This window comes from Dipodomys spectabilis, unplaced genomic scaffold (genome assembly GCF_019054845.1).
Source record: "Dipodomys spectabilis isolate Male_0828 unplaced genomic scaffold, ASM1905484v1 ptg000373l, whole genome shotgun sequence".
In the NCBI taxonomy this organism is placed as follows: domain Eukaryota; kingdom Metazoa; phylum Chordata; class Mammalia; order Rodentia; family Heteromyidae; genus Dipodomys; species Dipodomys spectabilis.
In genome coordinates, this window is record NW_024871050.1 from 682879 (window position 1) to 710615 (window position 27737).

Below are 27737 nucleotides of genomic sequence, written 5' to 3' on the forward strand. Positions count from 1 at the left end.
ACAACTATCAGGAAGTACTTCCCTGGAATCTAGTGATGAATGTCTCTAAATAAAGTAACTTATAAATTGCTTTATGAGTTATATAATGATGATGGTCATTATTAATAGCAATTATGGTTATTAATAGTTGTTCTCCTGCTAGCAGAAATTCTGCAAGGCCAGGAATCAATTTGTGTACCCCTTGCAGATCACTAACAGAAAAATGTTCTAAAGTAATTCTGAGCCTGGGGTTGCCCTCAACTGTACAGAAATTTATTAAAGGCTTCCTATGTATCAGTCCCTACAGGTACAGAAGAAACAGTTTCTAGCTAGAAGACAGACACATAATGCAATAGTTTAATATATTCCTGCTCAAAAACTTCCCAATACTAAGCACACTCACAGGCTTTTCTATTTACTTCCTCCCTCTAGCTTTTCCTTGAATCAGATTGATGCTGTGTCATTCTGCAGAAATTGGATCATGGGGCCAAAAATGAGAGTATATGATCATTACTGTACAGCTCTAACTTTTCTGAACCTCATTTTCTTGTATTTAAGAACCAACCACAGCTTCTTTCAATTACAATGTTGATCTAAAACCAAAAAGAAATAAGTAAAACATATTAAAGTTCTTTTTTATAAATTCCAACATAAGGCAATACAAGTAAAATAAATCCCTCAGTAGGATTTATTTTGCTGGCTGTAGGCTCTCCATGACAGTTAATCAGACTTAACCAGGACAAGCCAGTTTTCCTCACATGTTCTCTGGTAACACACAACTCTTTTATGAGTAGTTCTTAAATATTCTACTTACCACTTGGTATTTCTATATGACTCCTGATCCAACTGCATGCACCTACTTCTCCAATTGCTACTTTTCTTCTCCTTTCTGTCCAGGAAGAACAATGGCTTATAGCAGTTACCTAACTCTTATATTTGCAGAGTCTGCTAACATAAAGAAGGCTTTAGTATTAAAAAAGCAAATTTTTCAAAATCTGACAGAAAATCAAGATAAATTCTCAGTAAACTACTCCCAAATAATTTAAGCTATTTGAGCATTCTGAATTTGACTTCAATTGCTGATACCAGTGAGAGATCTACCTGTTACTTTCCCGTCTCACTGCAGCAGCTCCCAATGCCTGCTCTACAAAGCAGAATACTTACAAAGGCTAAGTGTACTGAGCACATTTCCTTTCAACTACTTGATACAAACAAATGGAAGCTATTGAATGAATCAAAGAAATGTTTATTATGTATAAAATGTATATTATAGACTTTATTTGTATGAAATTTTCTTATACAAACTAGAAACTTAAAATGTCTTAGATCACATAATACTAATAAAGTCCAAAAATTCTCTATGATTCTTAATTTTAAGAATATTTGGGGAGGCTAGGAAGGTGGCTCAGTGGTAGAGTGCTTGCCTTGCATGCCAGAGGCCCTGGGTTCGATTCCTCAGCACCACATAAGCAAAAAAGAAAAAAAGCCGGAAGTGGCACTGTGGTTCAAGTGGTAGAGCGCTAGCCTTGAGCTGAAGAGCTGAGGGATAGCGCTAGGCCCAGAGTTTAAGCCCCATGACTGGACCCCCCCTCCAAAAAAAATAAATAAATAAAAAGAATATTTGGGTACTTTATAATACCACTTTTTAAAAGATGACATTCTCTACTAGAGAATGTCAACATGGATCTTACCACTTCTGCCTAAATCAATCACCTATTTAAAAAGGTACCAGTAAGTAGATGGACAGTTAGCCAAAACTGGTTTAAGTATTTTCTACTTTATCTGGATAAGAAAACAATTTTTGCAAGCAGAAATAGAAACGTTTTATAAACTTCCATATTACTAAAGGGTCCAAGGCTTTAATAATGCACAAAGAAAGTGTCACTTTTTATGGAAAAGCTTTTATTTGAAAAGTAATATTTTGAGTAGATACTTACTTTACTATTTCAAGGCAATGCAAGTACAGTATTAAGCCCTGGAGGTAGTTTTACTACCCTGCTTTCTGAACTTTATGCTTTATGCAGGCATAGTGCTCACTGAAAGTAGAAATATGTGATCCAATTATAAAACATAACTTGTAAGAGTAAACATACAAACTGAATAGCCATGAAAAAATAGAGGATTAATCAAATTTTTTGTTTAAAAATATTGTTATACAGAAATCTTATGCACAAAATCATATTATAATCAGAATGACTTCAGGGTCACATCTAAGAACAAATACTAACTTCAAGCTAAAAAGTTAAACATTCACATTCTCTTTTTCAAATTATTTTAAAAACTTCACTCTGCTAATTAAATGTGATATTTTAACAATTCATTACAAAACCATGTTATAACCATGTTTTCTTGTGTATATAAATAGATCAGCTAACAGAAAAGAGTTTTTTAAAAAAGCCAATTCAGGAAGGAAAATAAGCAAGACTCAAAGTGAGACCTCTAATGTCTTTTTTCCCTTCTTATCATTTCTTTCCATATTGTCTTTTGAGACCAGGAGCAATCATGGGTCCCTCACCTGATCCACACTTTCTCTGGGACTTCTCCTGGCTGTGACACAGTGAAGGCTGGCATTGACACCACCTTCTCCATCTCACCAGATGGAAATGTCTTCCCCCACTCCTCAGACCCCTTCTTGGGCTGCAAGAAGTGGCATCACAAAAATTCATGGTGTCTATAATGGTACAGCAAGAAAGAGGACTTCTCTAGTAATTACTGAACTATCCTGCTTCATTGTCTCTATACCAAATAAGTTAAAGAAAGATTAAAAACTAGAAGTCACACTGACCATAGACAAACAATCCTTTAAAAGTTAGGAAAAGGAGAATAACTCCAACAACAAAGTCACACAAGTCATTCCATTCCTACATCACGTAAGTCACTTTTCTAGCAACAATCCTAAGCAGAAACATGTTTTCCCTCCTACCGCATAAAGGACTAGTGTCACTTATTAGTATCAAAAGTGTTGGAAGCTCTGAAACAAATGGGAAATTTCAATTCCATCATTTTTATCCATCAGCCTGCTCTTTCCCATTTTCAGTCTGTCCACTTAATGTGTTAGGGGCTTCCAGAGAAGGCAGCTCTGGGGAGCCAGCCTGCATCCCTGCAGTGGGCGTGGGCACAGAAGGAATCACAGCACACAGTGGAGTCCTCTTCAGCTTTATCACTCGGTGGGATGTAGACTTCTTGTCAGAGAGTAGCACCTTTGCTGGCGAGGGGTGTGTGGCTCCATTCTCAGCACTCCCAGCACCATCACAAACTGGAAAAAGCCCAGATGCCCTCATACCCACATTGGGCATGGAGCACTGAGCTGCCTTTCTACAGCTGCTGTTGTGAGTGGCCTGGACAATATTGGCTGGAGCCACCCTGACTGATGCAGAGTTCTTTACTTTAATTTGGGTGCTTGTGGAAGGGCCCAAAAACCTGACTGGCTTAGGACCAGCCTTATAGTTCACACCTTCTTCCTCTTCATTAAGGGTTATCAATCGCCTAGAAAAATACAGAAGTCATATATTTTTTTCAGCATTTTCACTTTTAGTAATGAATAAAAATGTTTTCAAAGCATACCTTTTGGGTTAACAAAAAGGCTTTCCTTAAAACTGGAAGTTTAGAGATAAACCCACCTCATCTTTCATCTACCGGGTCAATATGTAAAATAGCAAATTTTACAAAAGATTATTCTCAATTTGAATGCAAACTTCATCTTTTAAAATCACACATAGTGTTAACATCAGCAAGAAGTTAAAATCTGGACCATTAACTAAGGATTATACAACATATCACCCTCTTCCCAATAGTCCAAATGTGGCCCAGAGGATCACAAGAATAATCAAGGTAGATTTTCCTACAACTGCAGTGTCAACAACTGAAGAAAAAGAAACAGAGGGTTCATAGCCAAATACAGATGAAAAACTGCTGCATATGTTTTCAAATGGACCTTTAAAATCCATTCTGACATATGAAAGATGTTTATTTAAGTTTGTTACATCTGCATTTCCCAGTCACACTGCCACCTTTGACAGCTAGTAAAATTCACATGTGTGGTTCACATTTTGTTGGAGACTACTAGAATAGTCAAACTCATGGTGTGGGTGTGGTTAGATGATTTCCAATTTGAAGTCTGGGCAAGCCTTCAAAGACTCCTGAATAGTTTACCATTCATTATAAACAGCCTTAAGACAACATTTCTAAAAATTACTTAGAATTGTCAAAACACTGCCAGTTCCTCCCATTGCTTTCCACCATCTCCCCAACATAAGGTCCACCTCACAGGCACACAGGTAAGGCAATTTTCTCCCAGCCTAGAGAGGAACAACCAAATTGTCTCCAAATACTGTCAAACATCCACTGGAAGGACAAAAACACCTCCGTTCAGAGCCACTGCTCTTTAAATAAACAATATTTGTCCATCATAAAGCTTATCTCATAGTGTCCTTGAGAAATGAGATGTGTTAACAAAAGATGACCAATTTTTTAAAAAAATTAATAAGCTGTATTTCTGCAAAAGAAGCCAGAGGCAAAACTTAAAAAGTAGTCTGAAATTCCTTAGATATGAATCAAATCCTAAAACAAGCAATGAAAAAAATCAGAATATTGAAGGCCATGAATAAAACTTAGATACTAAAAAAAAAAAGAAACATTAATTTAAATAAAAACAATGAAAGAAACAGATATGGGATGAATTTAATGCTAATAATTTCATGGAGCACAAGAAAATATCATCAAATAAAAATGCTATTTATGGCAAATAAATGAGAAAGAAATTCAGAATAACCCACAGGAAATTTCAAGTATTAAGTCTAAACAGATTCTTTTTCTGCTGTCAAATAAAGCCTGGAATTCCATTTCTGTGGGGGGTAAAAAATGCCTACCCAGCATTCCAGTGGTCTCCACTAGTATTTTTTTTTTCCAGTAAGGGGTTGGGGGAATACCAACACCAAGGTTTGAATTCAGGGCCTCTAACTTGCTCAGCAGATTGCCTACATTTGAACCACACCTCCAGCACAGCTGTTTACTGGCTATTTTGGAGATGGAGTCCCACAAACTTTTCTACCTGAGCTCCTTCAAGCCATGATTCTTTAGATCTCAGCTTCCTGAGTAGGTAGGATTACAGGCATGAGGCACTGGCACTACGCTATGAAGTTCATATTTTTTTTTCAGTAGTCTTAGGGATTTAAATCAAAGTCTCATGGTGTTAGGCAAGTCATGCCTCTAGCTTCCACCAGCATTTTCCAAACCATACTGTTCTAGGCACAGTGGCTCATATATGTAATCTTAGCTGCTACATGGGAGGTGGAGACCATCAAGCTCATAGTTTAAGGCCAGCCCAGGCAAAAAAGTTCGTAAGATCCCGTCTGAACCAATAAAAGCATAGGTATGGTAGCACTAACACATAGTTATCCCAGAAGGCATAAATGAGAGTATTGCAGTACAGGCTGGTTCTGGAATAAAAACAAAACCATATTCAAAAAATAATACAATAGGATTCAGGGTATGGTGCAAGTGGTAGAGAGCCTGCCTAGCAAGCACAAAGCCCTGAATTCAAACCTCAGTACTATAAAATACACACAAACACACAGTCCTTCACCTCCAGATTTAGGGAATTATTTCAACTCTTATACACTATTTCGGTAACTTTGTATTTATCAAGATCTATATTTTGATGGTAAGGTAGACTATCCATCTAGGTCGTTAATAAACTTAATAAGATCAAGGATTATTTCTCTTTTCTAAAGTCATTAACAATATCAATTACAGAGTTTTAAAAATACAAAATAACTCATTTGTACAACTACTTAAAGATAATACAATTATAATTTTAAAAAATCACAAAGAACCTCTTTCGAATTGGGGCCATGTGACGCAGGCTTCCAAGTAAAGGCTGTTCTTCCAAAGTCCAACATTCTATCAGCTCATGAGGGACCCGCCAATAGCTAACACCTTGAAGATAAAAAGGCATCATTAAGGGAGCTCCAAATACCATAAGCAATGAGCAACAGTATAAGACCAACAAGATGTAGTATAAGGTTATGTCTCTCACCTAATGAAGGGTAGGATGACAACACAAACAGAAAGTGCTGTAGGACAGTAGAGTGTCACAGCTCATGACCTGGGTTCAGGCAAAGCTGATTAACTACCCCGTCTTGCCACTGACTGCTGAGATAATCAACTCATGATATATGCCCAACTGGCAGCTGAGGCACTAGCCAAAACTAACTAGATATGAATCCTACTCTCACTCACTGATGTGACCCTGGGAATGATATTTTCTGGACTGAAATTTTTATTTCCTCAGTGATATGCTGATAAAAACAGTATGCACTGTTATCAGTGCATACAGTTATGAGGTGATTATTGAAGGGCTCACAACCAACTAAGCACACAGAAAGTGTCAGGTGCCTTTGTAAGTCAGTCGTAGTGTTGGCAGTATAGTAGCACTTGGAAGCAGTGATTATATCACTTGCCCTGTAGACTTCATGAGGTGGGGTTACTAGAACTGCTCTGTAAACAGGAGACATCACCACTCTATGAAAATGAGAATAGTGATTCCAGACAAATTCATTTTCAATTTTAAGTTTGATATTCTCTTCTGATTAGAAAGTAAAAGCTATATTCTTTTGAGTCTCCAAAACACTGTTATCAATAAAGAGGTCAGATACAAAGAGTCACATAGTACATGATTCCATTTGAATGAAATATCCAGAATAGTTAAATCAATTAAGACCAAAAGTGGAATGATGGTTGTAAAGGACTAATAAAAAGTAGAATGGGGACTAATTGTTTATAAAGGTTACTAGAATTTCCTCTGAAGTGACAAAGAATGTTTTGGAGATACCCAAGTAAGAGTTATCAGTTGTCCAAATTGTAAAAGTAGTAAATGCCACTAATCTATATACTTTAAAGTAGTTAATTCTATATTATGTGACTTTCAATTCAATTTTTTAAAATTTTTTATTGTAAAGATACTATACAGAGGGTTACAGTTACATGAGCAAGGTAATGAGTACACTTCCTATTGAGCATTGTTACTCCCTCCATTGTTTTCCCCCTACCATCCCTTCCCTCCCTACCTTCCCCGAGGTTCTTTTTTTTTTAATTGTGATTAAGTGATTACATAATTTCCCAAATTTCACAGTATTGTGGAATAATGATGCTCATTTAAAGTCACAAGTTCATTCTAACTTTCCTGGAGCAAATTGTCTATCACAGTCTATAACATATAATAGTGTACACATATACACCATACATGTGATCAGCAGCATGGGGACATTTAGTAGTGGTTCGACCAGATGACTGGGAGTTCTTTGTTTCTTAAGTCCTGTTAATTTTGTCGTATCACCTAACATTTTGGATTTAGCATCCACTTATCAGGGAGACCATGTATCATTTGTCTCTTTGCTCTTGGCTTATCAATTCAATTTTAAAAAAGCTAATTATATACGGATACATGAAAAGATGCTCAAAGAATTATAGTAAATAAAAACTACTCAGCATTAAAAAATAATGTCCTAATAACCCTTAAGTTCCAAGAATGGACTTAGTGTCTTTTTTACCACTAAAAGATACATCCATGTTAATGTATATGTCAATGATCTTTTTATTAATGAGAGTAGCATTTCCTTCCATGAGTAGTCATTGCCACTTGTTTAAATAATCATTTTTCATAATTATTAAGGTAATTCACATTTACTGTACAAAACCTGGGAAATATAGAAAAATAATTTAAAAATGTAAAATCACACTTAACCTGAAAACTATTTTATTCCAATCTTTTTTTTTCTGTTCATGTGATATGCTCATGACTGAAAAAGTTTTATAGTTGTTTCCTGCTTTTTAATCATTGATTTTATCACAAAGCTCCCTTTTATATAAAAAGTTACACATAATTTAATAGTCATCATATTGGATTATAAAATCATATATTACAATATATAAATATATTCCATGTATTGATATAACACATAAATAATATTCCAAAATAATCTTAATGGCTGTATTCCATCTTGTGATTGTACCAAAATGTGTGTAGCTAAATTTACTTTTTTTAATGATCTATTTTGAGCTTATAACTTATCTCCCTATTAATAAATCAACTGCTTGATTAAAGTTACATTAAATGATATGAAAATTTTGTTTCTCCTCTCAAGTATATTTCTCAACTACTTATTAAGTAATCTATGTTCTTCCATTGGTAATTCATACTTTGTATCACACATAGCATTTTTATTTTCATTAGAGTTTACTCTGTCTGCTCTATTCCTAAACCAGAACACATGGTTTTCACTAAATCTATAGCATGTTTTACTATCAAATAGAGTTAAGATATATCCCTTTCATTACTTCTACTTCCCAAAGTTTTCATTGCTACTTTACATGTTCATTCCTGCATAGGTCTATATAATATGGATGTATCTAGTTCAATGAACTAGATAGTTCAATGAACAGGGGGAGAGATGTCTAAAGGAGATGCCTAAATACATATTAGCAATTTTCTTCATTAGAAGATCCAAGCATGTCTTGGCCTGTCCCATGAATGGGATTTCCCCCTAAAATTGCTAAATGATTTATCATAGCTAGCTGCTGCTGATTCTATAACTACACTCAGTCCAGCTGTTTTTATCTATTAAATTCAACACCTAAAATACCACTTTTTTTCTTTTTTACATTTTGTAAAAAGACATATGCCCACATAAAACAACTGTCTTCTCCCTTCCATAGACTTTTCTCTTACTTTTGCTTCCTGGTTTAAGGATTTCAAAGCCTCCTTGGAAACTGTTAAATAACAATGAGGCTCCATTATGTTTTTGAAAGAGCTAAAAATCAATCAAAGGCTTTATAAAAAGTGAATGATCCTAGCTTTCCTCTTCAGCTTCCTAGTCAGTAGATAAAGAAGCCAGGCCAGGGCCCTCCCAAAGAATCCTGGGCATCCTGCCATGAAAGAGACACAAAAGAAGACACAGAACTCACCCCCCCACCCACCCAACACTGTTCCCCAACTTAAGCATAAGTGTCTCAAAATACGATAAATCACCAGTAATAAAGAGAAAAGCACTTATTTCATTATTATATGCCACTATGCTTGCTTGGAAAGTGTAACAAGAGAGGAGAAAAGAGGAAAAGTTAAAGAAACACAATTGATCAAAAAAGAAGAGCTGGGACCAGCACCCACCTGAACAAGGAAGGGCAGATGTAAAGTTTGTAAAGCTGCTTCCTCTCTTTTCATTTATTCTCATGCAATCTGCAGTCTGTCTCTACTAGCTTCAAGGTTATTTTGAAAAAAGGATACTGGATCTAACCAGTGCCATCTTGGCCACATGGTGGCTAGATGCTAGGGTATTGGGTTTAACTGGCACCATCTTGTCTTCATCGTTAAGGCAGAGAAGTTCTATCCCCATGTAATGGGTGAGCCTGAATTCCTAGAGGCAGGGACTTGAATGAGAGGTTACTGGACCTGTCCTGTACTATGAACCCTGACCCCTGACCCTGGCCCTATTTAGGCCCAGATCAACTCAGGCACCATTACTCCATGCCTCATGACTGTGTATACTGGCTATCTAGTTGCCACTTCAGCTCTCCATTGGCGCTGATAGGGTTTGTTGGTATTGGTCTTTTTCTCTTTCTTTCCTGCTCTCATGGCTCAGTTTTCTAACAGTGTTAAGTATATTAGATGGTCTGCAGGTCTTTGAGACAGGAGTCTACCTGCAGATGCTAGCTCTTCAATAAAGACTCCCAAGTTGACCTCTCTGTTTGTCCATAACTGAGTTCCAATACAACATTTTGAGGACTGAGATGCAATTATCACAGGACCAATTTTGGAACTTACAGTGGTTTGTACAATACAGACAGTCCATATTTACTTGTTAATTAAAAAAATATCCCTCTGGGATCCTTAAGCTAGTCTCCTTTCCAAGACTTGGTTTTCTTGTCAAATAGAAATAGCAAATAGTACACAGGGTTGTTCAGTACTAAGAGATATCTAATGGGAACTGCATACCATAGCGGGTTTAAAGCATTACTATCCTTATCAACTCTAAGTAGTTTAATTAAAAATGGTCATTTTTTTTCCAAGTGTGCACTTAAAGGTTTTGTTTTATTTGAGCTCTTTATACATGTCCTCCAGCATTATTTTCACTTCCTCTCCCTTTTTTATACATTATATGCTTAACTTAGGACAATGCTAGGTATCCAATAGATCCAAATAAACTCATATCTAATTAAGTAGAAAAAGTATGCTTGATATTACTGAATTATATTATAGTAGCATCGAGATAATGTAATAATATTTAGGAACTAATAGACCTTAAGGACATGTAAGTAAGCTGCCTCAGTATTAGCAAGTAAGTAACACCTTGACACGCTAAAAAGAATGCTTTCTCAAAAAACTATGTACATATATATATATATATATATATATATATATACATATATATATATATATATAATTTCTACTTTGTTTTATTAAGGAAAAGTCTACTTACTTCCATGAAATGAAATAAATGTACTGTACCTTTTCCTTCCCAAGCATCAAAGGCATCCATCATTTTCTTCAACTCTGCTACTGAATAATAGCTCCAAATGTACTGAACATTATTTCCCGCCTCTCTAGAAATATTACAAAAAAAGAAAACAAACTACCTAGGTGTAGATATATACACATACAGTCAACAGGCAGGCACTCTATAAATGGTAAAGGGAAATACACACACACATATATCTATATGCATACAAACGTACATACATACAATATGAATTTTTTTTATTGTGACAATATGAATTTTAAGCATGAACCATAACATATACAAATCTATGTTTGGTCTCTTTTTGCTGTAATAAAGTATTAATTTCATGATATAAACAAATTTTTTCAACAAGATGTTTTTTTTCTGAAAATCAGCTAACTAATACAATTAGAAAAGATTCAACTTTCACTCAGATTAACCTGGCATCATGCCAGGTTTTTAAATATTTTATATACAAACTTCCTTATCTGTAAGGAAGCTGGACACTGATGATATCTCTAAACAACTAAAACAAGCTTATATGGTCATACATTAGTCTCTAAGCTGTGACATAATCCAATTTCCCACAGAATTAAAGCAATAAAAGCTTCCTAAATAAATTTACAAGTATAAGTAAAACTACAGAGAGATTACAACTCTTAAGAAGTTAATATGTTCAAGTCATAGAATTCTAGAGCTGGAAGAAAAAGAGAAGGCTTTCTTTATTCTTAGTAGAGAACCCAAGGCACAGACTAGTCATTCAGTGGTCTGCCAACCTCTCAGCTAGTACATCCACTTCAGACTATGGTCCAAGGGAAACAGTGGGCATATAGCTTTTCTTTTCTTTCTTTTTATTTATTTATTTTTTTTGGGGGGGGGGGGTCCGGTCGTGGGGCCTGAACTCTGGGCCTGAGTGCTGTCCCTCAGCTCTTCAGCTCAAGGCTAGCATTCTACCACTTGAGCCACAGTGCCACTTCCAGCTTTTTTCTTTTTGCTTATGTGGTGCTGAGGAATCGAACCCAGGGCCTCAGGCATGCAAGGCAAGCGCTCTACCACTGAGCCAACTTCCCAGCCCCTCTTTTCTTTCTTTTTAAAGGCTTCTTCACTTTTTAAAGGCTTCTACAGGGTCTCTGGTGCTCAGTCCCTGTTGAGAACTGCTGTCCTCAATCACAAAGATGGCCTGTGACTTATAGCTCTGTGAAATACTCTGTATTATCACCTGCTCCAAAGCAGCCTATTTCCATAGCTGAGAGCCACTCTGTCTGCTGGGCCATGATGTCTTTTCTAGTCCACAACTCTCTTAGTAGACACTGGATGATTTGTTTAATTTTCACACTATTTTCACATACCTTTTAAAAATGCTTTTACTGTAAATCCTTCCTCCCAGCTGCTTATCAATAGCATCTGTCCCATCTGTTTTGGTGGCATATACACCAATAATTCTACTCTCACAGCTCGCACCAGATGTGTTAAGATAGTGGAGAACCCAAACTGTTGGCTTATTGCAAACTAGGCCATATGAATCACAGAAGTCTGTTAAGGCCTAAAGCAAAAAAGAAAGAAAAAAATATAATAACATAAAATTTGGATTTAATTATGGCATAAAATAAAGAATGAATGTGCTCTATTACTTTCATGAACAGCTGCAATTTGAGATGGTCATAACAGAAAAAAAGAAATTATAAATTTCAGACTAGTCTTTAAATACATATGTTATGAATTAACTGGAGGAAGGAGAGGAATAAGCACAAAAAATACCTCCCAAACCTTAACAACTTTTTATTTAGAGACTCCTTTTTCACACCGAAATTCTATTTTATCTTCTCTTTCAGTTTGCATATCACTTTTAATTTTATAATCTTCATATAAGAATTAGTGTTTTCTCATTCCTTTGTTTTTCTTAAAGTGTCTCATTTACCTGTATCTTTCCTCCACTTTCTACTGACTATCTCCATAGCTGGTCCCCAAATTACAACCATGAGTTAATGAGATAAACTTATTTTTTTATACTAGTAGACATAAGTAAACTCAATATACACTGCCTGAACTCATTTGGCATTTATCCACCTATTCATTCATTCATTCATTCATTCACTTGAACATGTGGAGATACCGTCTATGGTCTAAGAGATATAAGATATAAGATGATACTAACTAGTTTATAGCTAATACAGAAATCAGAAATCATTCAATGAGCCTTCAACACATGATATAATACTTATTATATGCCACCTGATAAGAAGACATGATGCTACAGGGCTAAGAGCAAGGGGCTTCACACAGTGGAGTGGCAGGGCCTTTGCTGGAACAAATGGTATGATTGCTTTGAGGACCCTTAGGACAGGCATCTTTGTCTATTTTGTTCACTGAAATAGACCATGTTTCTGCAATAGGGGCTGGCACAAAGAAGATGCCTAGTTGCTTACTAACTCAGTAATGAAATTAGGCCCACTTTCATGTCTTGTACTGGCATCTAACATTGCCATCTAATTTCTATATTTGGTTCTTAACTTCCCTTGCACATCTTTATTTTCCAATTATACCATAAACTGCTTGAGGGTGAAAACTGAATGTTAAATACCTTGATGTCCCGCATAGTTCTTGTACAGTGCCATACATGTCAGAAACATTTGAAATAAATATGTGTTGGCTGATAGAATAAGTGTGGGCTGCCCTTGTTCTTTTTCAATACAAACCAGAAATAGAACAGGATTCAAAAGAAGATAACCCTCTCTAACCTATCACCAAGCTTTTGTAGCCCCATTCTGCAGATGTAGGAAATAGCATTGAAAGACTGTATTATTTGACAGTTAAATTATAAGTAACTTCAGGAGCAGAGCCCATGCCTCCCATGCAAATTCCAGAAGGGGATCTGGAACCAAATTAGTTTTTTTTTTTTTTTGTCTGCATGCCTAATAACCAAACATCCACCAGTTTGCTTATCTACATACTAACATCCAAATTAAATAATTCAAACCACTTAAAACATTCCCTAGGTAAGTGTTAATAATGAAAATTGACAGTTTTCATTATTGACAATTTTCTAGGGAGTATTTTTCTTGAATGTTAACTAGTAGCAAATATAAAAAGATAAAAAAGCTTTTGAACTCATGTAAAAATCTTTAAAATGTGATTTGAAATAGAAACACCTTAAAAAAGATTTACCAGTCTCAAAGAGAATTTATCAAACTAATGTTTTAACTTAGTAAGAAACTGCTATACTAATTGAAGAGATTTTATTATTTAGCATGACCATTCCTTTAAAAATTACTTTATAAACCAAAAATAATTAACACTATGCTCTCATATACTACAGTTTTCTTAACTTAAAAAGAACTTTAAGCAAATCTAAGGTCATGAGTTCAATCCCTAGTAGAAAAAAAGAAAGAAAAAAAAACTTGTAAAGGAGAATGTTCTATTAAAAAGTCATCGAAGGGGCTGGGAAGGTGGCTCAGTGGTAGAGCGCTTGCCTTGCATGCTCAAGGCCCTGGGTTCGATTCCTCAGCACCACATAAGCAAAAAGAAAAAAGCCAGAAGTGGCGCTGTGGCTCAAGTGGTAGAGCGCTAGCCTTGAGCTGAAGAGCTGAGGGACAGCACCCAGGCCCAGAGTTCAGGCCCCACGACCGGACCCAAAAAAATAAATAAATGAAAAAATAAAAAGTCATCGAAGGCACTGGTATGTAGTAGATGACTGTAATCCCAGATACTTAGGAGGCTGAGAGCTGAGGATGTGGTTCAAAGCCAGCCTAAGCAGATAAATCTAATAGACTCAGATCTCTTAAGTAATCAGAAAAAAAATCTAGAAGTGGAGGTATGGCTCAAGTGCTGGAATTCCAGCCTTGAACAAAAAAAGCCAAGAAAGAGCACAAGGCCCTGAGTTCAAGCTCCAGTACCAGCATACAACAACAACAAAATTATCCAAGCCAAGCACTAGTAAATTATGTCTGTAATCCTGACTACTTAGGAGACTAAGATTGTGGCTCAAAGGCAGCCCAGGAAGAAAGTCTGAAAGACTCATCTCCAAGCTGGGCTGGAGACATGGCTCAAGTAATAGAGCAAGTTTCAGCCACGAGGAAGCAAGTCAATAAAGAGCATGAAGCTCTGAGTTCAAGCCACATTATCAGCAAAAGGCTCAAAGTTCAAATTCCAGTATCACTAAAAAAGTTATGGGAATTTGATAAGTCTTTTAGCAATATATTTAGTAATATACTTTTCTAGAATCAAATCTCAGCTTTATAACGTGAGTAGGAGTAATTAAGAAACATGTGCTCAAAACTGTAAAAGCTGCCTCCTGTTTGGTTTATGTGACAACACAAGCTATGAAAAATGGTATATATTGCTTTGTGTATAATAAATATAGGATTTTTTTTAAAACTTGAGAAAATGTCAAGACCTTTTTAAGTTCTATATTTGACCTTAAAGAATATGCCTCCATTTCATTGGCCAAGTGGTCAGACAAGCTGTATGGATAAGGTATGCCAAAGTAATCAGCTTCCTCCTGTAGGGCAACTCGAGTCTGTTCATCTGTGGGAATGTGAACTTCTCCGTGAAGATAATCCAAAAGGTATTTAAACAGGTGTCCATCGCGATCAATAACACAAGCCCCTAGAAAACATTCAGTTCAAAGACAATGATCAATTACAACTACAAAAGTTTCTTTCACCAAAGAAGGTTAACATCTAGTAAAAGAGGGTTAGCCACTCACGCTGAGCTAAAGTTTTGATGTTCTGACTTAGCAATAATACTTTAAAACTGAATTTGAGTGAATTGCTTGGGAAAATCATCTGAATTTACAGAACACTGCATATGAGTCTGGATGCAAATATATATCATCAGGAGTGTTATGTCTGGTTTATATGGTGTTCTATATACAGAGGGGGCAGGCCATGGGAATCAGTGGAGTTAAATCAAACCCATGCTTTACTCATCCAGCCATGCACTATGCCATGGAACTGTATTTTCCTGAATAGAAGGCCCTCTTTCACAGTTTGCACAAAGATATTGTGTGGCTTAGTGGTAGAGTCCTGTAGTTTTACTATTTAGGAAAATATACTCCAAGATCCACTTTAGTTACAATCACTCTACCCCACTATGGGCAACTGCAAAAGCTCACCACCCCTAGCCTCAGCTCAGTTGGACAAGAACAGAATGTGGCATGATCATCATATGACCAGTTAGTGAAAGTCAACTATGCTACAAGCATTGAGCAGGTGTGCCCTTTGTCTGGAATGGTTGGGTTAATCACATGGAGTATGAGAATCTACACTTAAAACAAGAAGAAATACTGTGTTGGCACCATTTTATGATAAAAGATGCTCTTTAGGAATTTAGTAGAATTGAAACCAAAAAGCTTCTGCATAAAGAAAATGATTCTTTCTCTTTTGATTAATGTAGAAAAAAAAAAGGACTAGCGAGGTAAAATCTTGGGAGTAGAGACTAAAGCTCAATCTCTGCTTCCTTTCATTATCAAGCCCTGGGTACCAGCTAGATATTTTCCCACTCTTTCAACTGCCATGTAGCTGAACAAATGACTTTCCCAAGCCCTGAGCTAGTGACAGCAGCCAACCTTCCATGCTCAGGACCCCTTGAGCCCTCTCCTCTACCACAGAACCACAGTGGATTCTAGGGCTCATGGAAGGTCCAAAACATAATACAGAAAGCCTTTCTTGGACTGATAAAGGTTTCTTTACAAATAGCAGTAGGTTCATCAGTGGCTCCCACCATACTTGAAGCAGAGACTTTATCCTATATTCTAGTTTCTTCCAAAACATCATTTCTGGTCCTCTGCCTCCCCTGGCATCTCTTAGCCACGCATCTCAGCACAGAGGAGACCACACAGGTATACCAGTGTGGAACACAACACTAATTCCATGACTGTCATCAACAAGATGGCCAGCTGCTTTCTCCAGAGAAAAATGTTTTCTAACTTGAGAGAAAGAGAAACTGATAGACTTCAGCAGCTGTCATGTCACATGTGCTAATCTTGATAATTAGGTCACAGTTGGTCCTGACACCCTCTTACTTTCTTGCCAACTTTTAGCAACAGTATCACAGACTTTAGAAACTAGTGCTTAATTTCCCTATGTACTTAATCTCCATACAGTCCTAATAAATTCAGTAATTAGTAGACTAATCTAATGCATTCCATGGTAATTAGGAAAATCAAAAGGAATTTAAAATAGATTCTATTTTAATGAATATTCACCATCATGCTTCCAAACTTTGGACATTTACCTGATTCATCTGTTTTTAGAGGAAAACGACCACTGAACATAGACGCCAGCATAGAGTCCTTAAAGCGGCACAGAGACTCACGCCGGGCTGTGAAAACACAGCCCCCGACATTTAGTCGAAGAACTTCTAGCACCTCTTCGTCCACCTTATGGTCCGCCATTGTGTCCTTAGCCACTCCAAGTTTTGCCTCACACTTTAAGTAACTTCAAAACTTCCTCTGTCAAAGCAAAAGGAAACAACACTGTCATTTTACCACTAAATGGATGTAAAACAAATACTTTTATAAATGATTTCAAATGACATCTTTGGAACCAGCAATGCTAAAAGATGCCATATTATATGAATAAAGTTTGAGATATGCTAAGAAGTTGGAAAAATTTGACCTGGGATTTGTATCAGATAATAAAATATCAGCAAAGTATAGCTGCTGAACCAACTTTTCAAATAATTAAAGTTACACATGGTCTATCACATGTAAAGCAAAGGTAGGGAATATGGGTAACCTTCAGTACACATGTCTTTATAACTACAAAGTCTGCAGAGATCAGTATATTGCATAAAACTGAGTCTTATGACTTGGGATAAAATGCTAAGAACTTGGACAAATTATCTTTTTCTTGTTTTCTCATCTATAAAATGGAGGCAGCAATGTTGGCTATATCAAAGGACTGTAAGAAGCCAGGCATTGGTGGTTCACACCTCTACTACTAGCTACTCAGGAGGTTCAGATCTGAGAATCACATTTTGAAGTTTCCATGAGATTCTTATCTCCAATTAACCATCAAAAAGTTAGAAATGGAGTTGTGGCTTAAGAAGTAGAGTATCAGACTTGAGGGGGAAAAAAAAAAAAAGCTAAGAGATACAAAAAAAAGGACCATCAGAGAATAATTAGCAGATAAAGAGAAAGTAGTTATCATAAATTAGAGTCAGCCCTAAGCTGACCACTTTCTCTTAAAGAAAAAGAAAAAGACAAGGACAATGTAAGGAGACTGGGAAGGTAGCTCAGTGGTAGAGTACTTGCCTTGAATGCAAGAGGCCCTGGGTTCAATTCCTCAGCACCACATAAGCAGAAAAAGTCAGAAGTGGCACTGTGGCTCACATGGTAGAGTACTAGCCTTGAGCTGAAGAGCTCAGGGACAGTGTCCAGGCCCAGAGTTCAGGCCCCACAACTGACACAAAAAAAAAAAGAAAAAGAAAAGAAAAAGACAATGTAGGTTGTGATTAGGAGCTTGGCCTCAACAGCCAGGTTCAGTTCAAAATCCACTTCTCCACAGGAAGTGCCAGTTACTGGTAACTAAAAAAATAAATGCAGATATATATATAATAATTTCTGGCTCACAGAGTGAGCAAAATAAATGACAAATATACTTAGTACGATAAGTTTTATCCTAAGTTATATACTGAGGAACTTGATATTGACTTTGGAGATTTAAGAAAACAAAAGAGCAGAATTTGTAACAATGGTAGTTTTAAATCTTGTCACAATTATAATACTAATAGCCAGACTGGTTTAGAACTGCACGTTTAATACCTGTTAAATGTTATAAGTGTTTCAATTTCTTCACACTAGAGTGAAGCTTTAAGAAAGTTTTAAATGATTTAAGTGATTTTTTTCATCCACGTGTGACACAAAAGTCACTGTTGTGTTCATTTAGAACCAGAAATGATACTGTGTGAAAAAGGTATCCTACATAATCTATACATTTCATAGCAAGCTTCAAATGGTTGCCAAAGGCTCAACTACATCACTGTCAATTCACTTTTATTAAGTGATCAACTATAATCCTTTCCTAGATGTTTCAGTTTGGCCTGCCACCAAAATAAGAAGAAAAAATGGGAACTAAAGGTCCAGCCTTCTAGAAAGATCCCTGTTAAGACACACCTTTGAGGCGTGGGATGGAGCCGGTTCTCACTGCCAGTGAGTGACCAGCTCCCCTGGGATCCTGCCTCTACTTCAAGATCCTGGGCAAACCTGACTTCCCAAGTATCCATCCTGAGTTCGAATCTGACACACTGCTTCAGTAATATATAATGCTCTGTACTTCTTCCTCATTTTATCCCACTGTTTTCAGCCCGACTTTTGGGTAGGGTGGGGCAGTGTCACTCTTAAAATAACTCCACTTACAGAATGCTTCCCGGATCCGCTTCTACAATAGGAATGGCTGTCCCTACAGACACAGATAAAACACAAAAGCAAATCCCCAAACAGCCTTGTGGGATGGCCCGCTGTGTCCCCAACAGGGTCCCATCTAGCACTGCCCCGAGGCCCGTCTCAGGCCTGTCACTAAGCGGCACGGGGATGTGTGTGTGTGTGTGTGTGTGTGTGTGTGTGTGTGTGTGCAGGGGGGGAGGGGGGAAGGAAACGGGGGGGGCAGCACCCCAGGCGGCCCAGAACTGCCCTCACCCCACCGGGGCGATCCCCAGCTCCGGCTGGCCCCGCGGCGGCCTCGGGGCGGGGGCGCGGTCCCGGGTCCCCCCTCTCCCCTCATCAGAGCCCGGGCACGCCGACGTGCAGACTCCAGGCCCCGCGGCGTCCTTCCCGACGTCTGCGCGGCGGGACCCGCGGACCCGCGCCCGGGGGGGGGGGGGCGCTCCTCCTCAGAGCCGGGTCAAAGGGGAAACGTGAGGAGCCAGGCACCCCGCCGGGAGGGGGTGGGGGCCTCCCACGACCGGAGGGAAAGACGACCCCGATTCGGCCACAGCCTGAAGCCCCGGCGCCCGGGTCGTCGGCGTCCCGCCGACTCCTGGGCCCGCGGCCCACCAGGCGCCCAGTGGCTGCGCATCGGCGACTGCCTGACTGACCTGCGACCCGCCGGCCCTCAGTGCCGCCCCTGCCTGACACCGCGGGGCCGGACGCGGAAGAAGGCGCCTCCTCCGCTGCTCGGCAACTCCCGGAACAGAACAGCCCGACGGCGCCCCCGTGCGGCCTGGCCCCACGGCGCCGCAGGAGGGAGGGAGAGAGAGAGAATGGAGAGCGCGGGCGCGAGGGAGCGCGTGTAGGAGCTCGCGATAGGCCACGCCCCGGAGCGGCCACGCCCCACCACGCCACGCCCCTCAAGCTCCAGGGCTCCGCCCCCGTGAACCAACGCGAGCAGCAAAGGGCGCCTTCCAGCTTACTGGGAAGGGTGTTCAGCTAGGAATTATTGGTATAATGAACTTGGCCAAGTCCGTTCGAGTAGTGTGTGCGATTTACAAAGCTTTTCCACACAGAACTTCCTTGCTTAATTTAAAATTGAAAGTTATATTTTGGAATCTTCACTCCCGATTCTTTTTTAATTGTAAAGATACTGTACAAAAGAGTTACAGCTACGTGAGTAAGGTAAGAATACAGTTCCTATCAAACACTGTTACCCCCTCCTTTGTTTTTCCCCTACCCATTTCTTGGCTGGAAGGTAGAAACTGTTACACTAAAATAGGTGAAAAAAGGCGAAAGAGAGAAAGAAAAAGTAATTGTTTTCTTGATCCAGCAAAGAAAATTGAGGTTAGAGCAAACATTTATTGAACACTTTTGTACCTCTAACCCTGTGCTAAGTCCTTTGCAGAACTACCTAATTTCTCTTTCACACTAAACCCCAGTCTCCATTTCCATCTGTATTCTACCTTGTACATGGTCTTGTCTCCAAGGCACATCCCCAGAGTTCATGCTGATTGGTTCCTAATTCCTCTGTTAGGGTCTCAGCAAGGGAGAAGGCAGTGAAAGGTAAGTCTGCCTCCCCCCTCAGATATTAACAGTCTTGAGAAGCAGGGAAGGAGTGTCCAACATATAATTATTGAGCATTAGATTTGAGCCAGACACTGGGACTGAAGGATTGAACTAAAGCAATGTCACTGAGCCATACAGCTGTCATTCTAGTACAATGGTCAGAAAACTTTTTCTGTAAACATGTTAGATTTTGTGGGTCTAAATGGGTAACATCCATTCTTAAGAGTATGGACCACAGAAAAACAAATAGTAGCCCATGGGGCTGTTCAAGTGGGAAAAACAAACAGTAAGCAAAATAGAATAGAATCAAGGTAATAGTAAAGATGATAGCTTGGGTGGAGAAGTCCTCACTTATGAGGGGAATGGATGTTTGACAGCTAAAAATGAGAATAAGCACAGCTTCCGAAGTGATGAAGAATATTTAAGAAAAAAGGGAGAGCAAGTAGAATGGCCTTGGCTATTTGTATAAACAGAAAAGAATGGGTAAGGGTTGCCGAAAGGAGACTGACTGTCAGGAGGTTGTTCAGGCAGAAGTGAGTTTATTAGGAGAAACCAAACTGCCAGCAACCACCAGATGTAGATGGAGGTTTTCAGAGTGCGAACTTACAGTGGGGAAGAGAGATTATATAGGGGAGGCTGAGGCGCGGCCACAGCAGATGCAGAAGTGACCTTGGCACCTCAGGCCCTTTGCTGACTCACAGTCAGGAGATTGACAGTTACAGGTGATCACCAGTTTTGGGCAGGTGATTTCTGGTAAGGGTACCTACTGTCTTTCACAAAGGAGCGTGGGTGGAAGGGCTGTTCTCTCAAGCAGACCTAACATTCCAACCTTTTTATTGTTATAAAGGGGCACAGATTCTCTCTGGCTACTTCATGCTGGCAAGGGGCATTGGTTTTAGGGGTAAAAGGCGAAGATGTCATCTGGCCTGGGAGAAGGCAGCAGTAACAGTTCCTTGGTGGTGAATGGTGTTTGAAGGTTAGTGAACACTGGCACACAGGAAGATGATAGGAATTAAGACTGAACAGAGATAGAAACCAGGTTTTAAAACATCTTGTAGCCATGGTAGGAGTAAACAATTACTCTAAGCACAATGAAGCCAATAGAAGGCTTTAAGCAGAGAAGTAACACAGTTAATTCACCATTAAAAAAAAAAAAACAACACTCTGGCTACTGAGATGAGAATGTATTGGAAAGACATAAAACGCCATGTAGCCTACTGCTGTGCTACTCCAGGGGAGGAAAGTTGTAACTTCCACTTTGAAGGCAGTAGAGTAGGTGAATGGATACATGAAAGATATTTAGGAGATGGAAATAACATGAAGTTTGCTGATGCACAAACTATAAGGTGTTAGTTCAGGTCTTCTGAGCAGCCTACCAGATTGGATTAGACATCCAAGAGATTTATTGAGAAAAACACTCGTGAAGGAAAAATAGAGAAGCATCTGAGGTGAACTGGGAGAGATATTAGAATACAAGCAAGTGTGAAACCTGTGCGAAACAGGAAAGGAAGGATAGAAAGGTTAAACACAGTATATACTTCTAAGAAAATTCCATCGAATCCAATGTGGAGTCTCCAAGCCAAAGTCCACATTCTGAAGAGTCTGTATCTTCTGACAATGGACTTCAATATTCCTGTTGCTCTTAAATTGCTGTCTGGGATTAGGCCAAGGGAAGCACAACGTGGAACATGGTGATGGATTTCAGAACACAGAGGCCAGGGCAATCAGTCAACAATGCTCTCTGCAACTGGAGATTAGAAAGCTATTTTCATGGCTGCTACACACAGGAAACAAAGAAAAAATGGGGAATAATTACCTCTAGATTGTTCACTTGAAGGACCAAATGATGGGAAATTTACTAACATGGTGCATTATGGAAGTAGAATAGCCTTAACAAAAGAGATCAGAACCTGTATTTTGCACTGCTGACATTCAGATATAACAGATAGCCAAGAGAGACACAACAATTAAGAAAATTGGAGCTCAAGAGTGAAGTGCTGTGATTAAAAAATATAAATTTGGAAGGTATAATCATTTAAAGCCATGAAACCAGATGGAATCATTGCAGTGACAAGATGCCTAAAATAAACTATGTATAAGTTTCTTCTGGAGCTGGGAAGGTGGCTCAGTGGTAGAGCGCTTGCCTTGCATGCATGAGGACCTGGATTCGATTCCTCAGCACCACATAAGCAAAAATAAAAAAGCTGGAAGTGGCGCTGTGGCTCAAGTGGTAGAGTGCTAGCCTTGAGCTGAAGAGCTGAGGGACAGCACCCAGGCCCAGAGGTCAGGCCCCATGACTAGACCCCCCCCCCCCCAAAAAAAAGTTTCTTCATCCCCTGGTATAGGAAAAATAGTACTGTGGCTTAAAATTACACTGAAAATTTATTGAAAATGTTACTATCAACTAATAACTAAAAACAAGCAGCACATTACAAACTAGAGATAATATCTGCAACAAAATTGAAGACAACTCTTAAAAATTGAAAGGGAAAATGAACAATCCAAGAGAAATATACAATAGATGTAGATAATTAAGAAACACAGACACAAGCACACAACAACAAAAAAATGCTAGTTTATCAACAGCATTTTATTTCTCACAGCCTTGGAGCCTGAAGTCTAATACCATGGTGTCAGCTGACTTTCTGGGAGGGACTTTTCTTCATTGCTTATAGGAGATTGCCTCCTGCTTAAGGTCTTCTCCCAGTCCTTCCTTATTAGACCTAGAGCTATGGTAGGAGATAGGGATAATCCTGTTTCTCTTCCTCTTTCAAAATGCAATCAGTAATAGGAAATGTGAACATCATAAAAAATATCTATCATCTACTTTAATGATAAAATTAAGATGAAAGAATAAAAGTAATCTTTGGTACATTAAACAATCAGTAGTTTTGTTTTTTTAATGGAGAAAGTCGTTGTTTTAAGATTGAATGTATAAGGGTTTTCCATACCCAATCTTTATAAGAAATATTTAGATTATTACTATAATTTTATAGAAAAAAAACCAGGCCTTAATTGTTTTAAATGTTTAGAACATTTTTTCCTGCTATGGCAAAGAAAGTGCAATGAGGCTATTTGTTTGGGTTTATATACATTATCTAAATTTTGTTTATAAGGAATCTAAGCTGATCACTCAGATTCCAACTTGCTTTGGTCAGCAGGACACCCAGTTAGAAACCAGTGCTTTGTATTTCTTTGTATGATTAATTGTATGCTAAGAGGGCATTATCTTGTGGCATGGTTGAAATCAGAACAGCTTAAAGTTTAGGCTCCAAAGAATAATTTCCTTTTTATTCAAATAGACAAACTATAGGAGATAAAGAAGTTTTGGTCCATTTTAAAATAATACTTCTGTTCTTAGTGGTTTTTTTTTAAAATTACATATACCAACACATTTTCAATGTGGAGCTGGTTATTTTTAGTACTTTTCTTTTTTTTTTGGGGGGGGGGGGTCAGTCGTGGGAATTGAACTCTGGGCTTGGGCTCTGTCCCTGTGCTCTTCAGCTCAAGGCGAGTGCTCTACCGCTTGAGCCACAGCACCACTTCTGGTTTTCTAGTGGTTTACTGGAAATAAGAGTCTCACGGACTTTCCTGCCTAGGCTGGCTTTGAACCATGATCCTCACATCTCAGCCTCTTGAGTAGCTAGGATTACAGGCATGAGCCACCAGCACCTGGCTCTGATTATTTTTAAGAAAGCAGAAAATGTTTTAAACAAAGTGATATATAATAGTCCTACACTCACATTTGAAAGCTTATAAGCCACTTACATTTACAAACTCATCTATGCTCACAAATCTAGTCCTTTTCCTCTTTATCCACCCTCTGAGAAAGAGGTGACCTTCAGCCCCTGGTGTAGCCCACATGGTAGAGCTCAAAACAGATGAACAGTAATGGAAATCATAGGCATTCATTATGTTATACAAGTAGAGAATGGAGTACAAAGAGCTAGAGGGAGCATCCTGCCAACATCAATGTATAGTGTTCATCAAGAAAGATGAAAAAGATAGCAGAGAGACTGTGAGAGAAAGGAGAAGACATGGCTTTCATGGAGGGAAGAGAGGAATTCATTTCAAAGAGGTAACAGACAAAAAAGAAAAACCTAAGGGGGTAGGGGTAGGGAAACCGAGTCCAGGAATTTGACAGGCACTCCTTGTGTAGTAGAAAGGATGGAGATGATTATGAAAAGTAACAGTAGTTACATGGAATCCAGGCTGGAGGGAGGGTTTGTACTCTACTTTTAAGCTGAAGAGGAATTGGTAGAGGAGAGTGAATATCATAGGAAAGATAGTAGTGGTGTGACATTCTGTGAAGCCAGAATTGGAACATGGACTACATGGAAGACCCTACTTCTTCCTATGAGTTAGGAAGAAAAGACAATGGGCTAGATCATAGGCATAGATTATTAAAAATATAGGAAAACAGAGAGGAACAAAATCAATTAATACAAGATCATATCACAATGAAAGCTTACAGTTTTAACAAGGAACAGTATATAAAGGCCTTATCACCTGTGTGTATGTGCGTGCGCACATCTACATGTGTATGTGTGTGATGTGTGTGTGATTTTTGAGGCAAGAGCATGCTATATGGCCTGGGCTAACCTGGAACTCACTATGTAGCTCAGGCTAGTTTGAGATTCACAGCCCTCCTGCCTCAGCCTCCACAGTACTGAATTTACAGGTGTGCCCTACCCCATTTGGCTCTGTCTAGAATTTTAATCCAGGGCTCTGCCTCTATCTATTATACAAAGAGGCAAATGGCAGAAAGCAAGCTGAGATCCAGTTAAATTCAGCTACTTTTTAGGTTCATGATTGGATATGATAGGAAGGTACATTTTGAATGCTTTTTACAATTTGTAAAGCACTTGTACTGCTCTCCCTGCACTAAAACAGCAATTAATATCTTTTGGTATTCTAATCCAATAATATCAAATATATCTCCAACATCTGACTTCTCTGTCTCCCTTTTCTATTTATTTTAGTTCTAAGGTTATAGCCATAAAACAAACCAGTTAGAAGAAAGCAATATTAATGTATTGGTACAAAATGGTCTGTTGATCAGAAACATCATAAAAATATCTTGGATGTCAGTATCAATCATTATTTTATAAATGAATAAACAGAATCCCAGAGAGATTAAGTGATTGGGAAGAAATTAAATAACCATTAGGTGGTAAAGATATGACAAGGTTCATTTAAAGAAGCATAGATATTGAGCGTGTAAGGTGCTAGGCTAGGTAAACAAGATACAGTGCTACTTAACTCATAGGCAGCCATAAATTATATTCTAAACCACTATTATTGAAGTTTTTATTGTAATTTTGGCAGTTGGCCAATGAATAAACATTTTCCCAAAGAATCATGCAACTCTATCTACTTGAAGACTGATCTAGAAACATATTATTAGACTAAAAGGCTTTAAATCAAAAGCACCATTTGCATCACTTACCTATTTTCTCTAAAAAGATGAAGTCATGATTGCCAAATGAATGAAACATTGCTAAGAATATGAAGTTGGCATGATCAGTTAAAACATAAATTTACAAGCTATTTTTATTTTTCAATCTAATGGAATACAGAAGGGAAAGATTCTATATTTTCTGAAAATTATTTTCATATTCTATTTTTTATATATTTTTTATTGTAAAGATACTGCACAGAGGGATTAGTTACATGCAGAAACATGAGTAAGGTAATGAGTACATTTCTTATGGAGCATTGTCACCCCCTCCTTTGTTTTTCCCCTACCTTCCCGTCCCTTCCCATCTCCCCTCTCCCAGCCCTCCACCAAGTTGTAAAGTTCGTTTTCTACATAATGTCTTGTACATCTCATTGTTACAATGTGTCAACCTGTATCCTTATTTCAGCTTTTTGTTATTTCCCTTCCCCTCCCCAAATTAGAAAAACGTATATACAAGATGCAGGGCACCAACATCAAATACAGTGAAAACAGGGGTTAACCATGGGGGAAGAATATACAAAGAAACAAAAAAATCGCATGGTACATTATAAGTACATTAAAACATTCTATTTGTTTGTTGGTTAATTTGTCTTTTAGATACGATCTCACTTTATAGCCCTAGATGGTCTGGAACTTGCTAGGTAGCCCATACTGGTCACTAATTTACAATCCTCCTGTTCAGCCTCCTAGTGTTGGGATTACAGATGGAAACCACCACATCTGACCTTGTATACATTATGAAAGTTATCTGTGAAAAGAACCAAAATTAATTGCCTTGAAAAATAAAGCGGATAGTACATGCATAAACACAGTTGTAACAGCAATTAACACCATTCTTGGACACTGAAGTAAAACAGATTGAAATACTGAGTTTGAGTTATGAATGAAATGTCAACGCTGCTTTCTCTCATAAAGTTAAAAAGGAAACAGGAAAGACTTTTAAGTGAAAACTAGCCAAGCACTGGTGGTTTACACCTGTAATCCTGGCATCTCAGAAGGCCCCAAACTGAGGCTTTAAGTTCAAAGCTTCAAAGTTCAGGCCTGAAAGACAAATCTGAGAGACTCTTGAGAACCAGCAAAAAAGCTTGAAGTAGAGATATGGCTCAAGTGGCAGAGCACCAGCGCCGAGCAAAAAAAAAAACCCAAGGGAGCATGAAGCCCTGAGTTCAAGCCGTAGTACTCGCATGGGAGAAAGAAAGGAAGAAAGGAAGACAGAAAGGGATAAAGAAAGAAGAGAAAGACCAGATAAAGAGAAAGAGAGAAAGACAAAGGAGAGAGGAAGGGAGGAAGGAAGGAAGGAAGGAAGGAAGGAAGGTAGGAAGAGATAAAGAGAAAGAGATAAAGAGAAAGAAGAGAGATAAGAAAAAGAGAAAGAGAAAGAAGAGAGAGGAAGAAAAAGAAAGGAAAGAAGGAAGGGAAGGAGGGAGGGAGGGAGAAAGAGATAAAGAGAAAGATAAAGAGAAAGAAGAGAGATAAGAGAAAGAGAAAGAAGAGGGAGGAAGGGAGGAAGGAAGGAGGGAGGGAAGGACGGAAGGAAGGAAGGAAGGAGGGAGGGAAGGACGGAAGGAAGGAGGAATCTAAAGGCCTTCATCAATGTGAAGGCAAGGATGCAAGACGGGAGGTAGCAGGTGACTTACAGGAATGTAAACAACAGAGGTGACTCGGCTCTCAAGCCTCTTAGACATCAGATTAACGAAGGTAATTTCGTTAGAGGCCCGTTTCCTTTCCCACCAGTGCGTGGAGGGGGCCTCCGGGCTCCCCGCCCCACAGAGCTGTCCCGGGAGCTCCCGGCGCTCGGCAGCGCTCCAGCGAGGTCCCGCCCGTTCCGCCTACCACTTCCGGGTAACCATGCTCCTTTGCGCGG

General features: G+C 38.6%; 1 protein-coding gene across 3 annotated transcripts; it reads right to left on the reverse strand.

Annotated features, from left to right (window-relative positions):
* Positions 1-1860: 1860 nt before the first annotated feature.
* On the reverse strand, positions 1861-27664 carry Kctd18 (potassium channel tetramerization domain containing 18). Of its 3 annotated transcripts, XM_042666949.1 has the most exons (8): positions 19523-19593; positions 19343-19354; positions 16710-16926; positions 14869-15080; positions 11825-12018; positions 10484-10578; positions 5814-5916; positions 1861-3465 (listed from the first exon to the last, which is right to left on the reverse strand). In XM_042666949.1, the coding sequence occupies exons 3-8, from the start codon at positions 16867-16869 to the stop codon at positions 2985-2987; spliced, it is 1245 nt and encodes a 414-aa protein (XP_042522883.1). In that variant the 5' UTR covers positions 16870-16926; positions 19343-19354; positions 19523-19593; the 3' UTR covers positions 1861-2984. The 3 variants fall into 3 exon arrangements, with proteins under 3 accessions (XP_042522883.1, XP_042522884.1, XP_042522882.1); XM_042666950.1 differs by lacking the exons at positions 19343-19354; positions 19523-19593 and adding an exon at positions 27511-27664; XM_042666948.1 differs by lacking the exon at positions 19343-19354 and having other exon boundaries at positions 19512-19593.
* Positions 27665-27737: the final 73 nt, after the last annotated feature.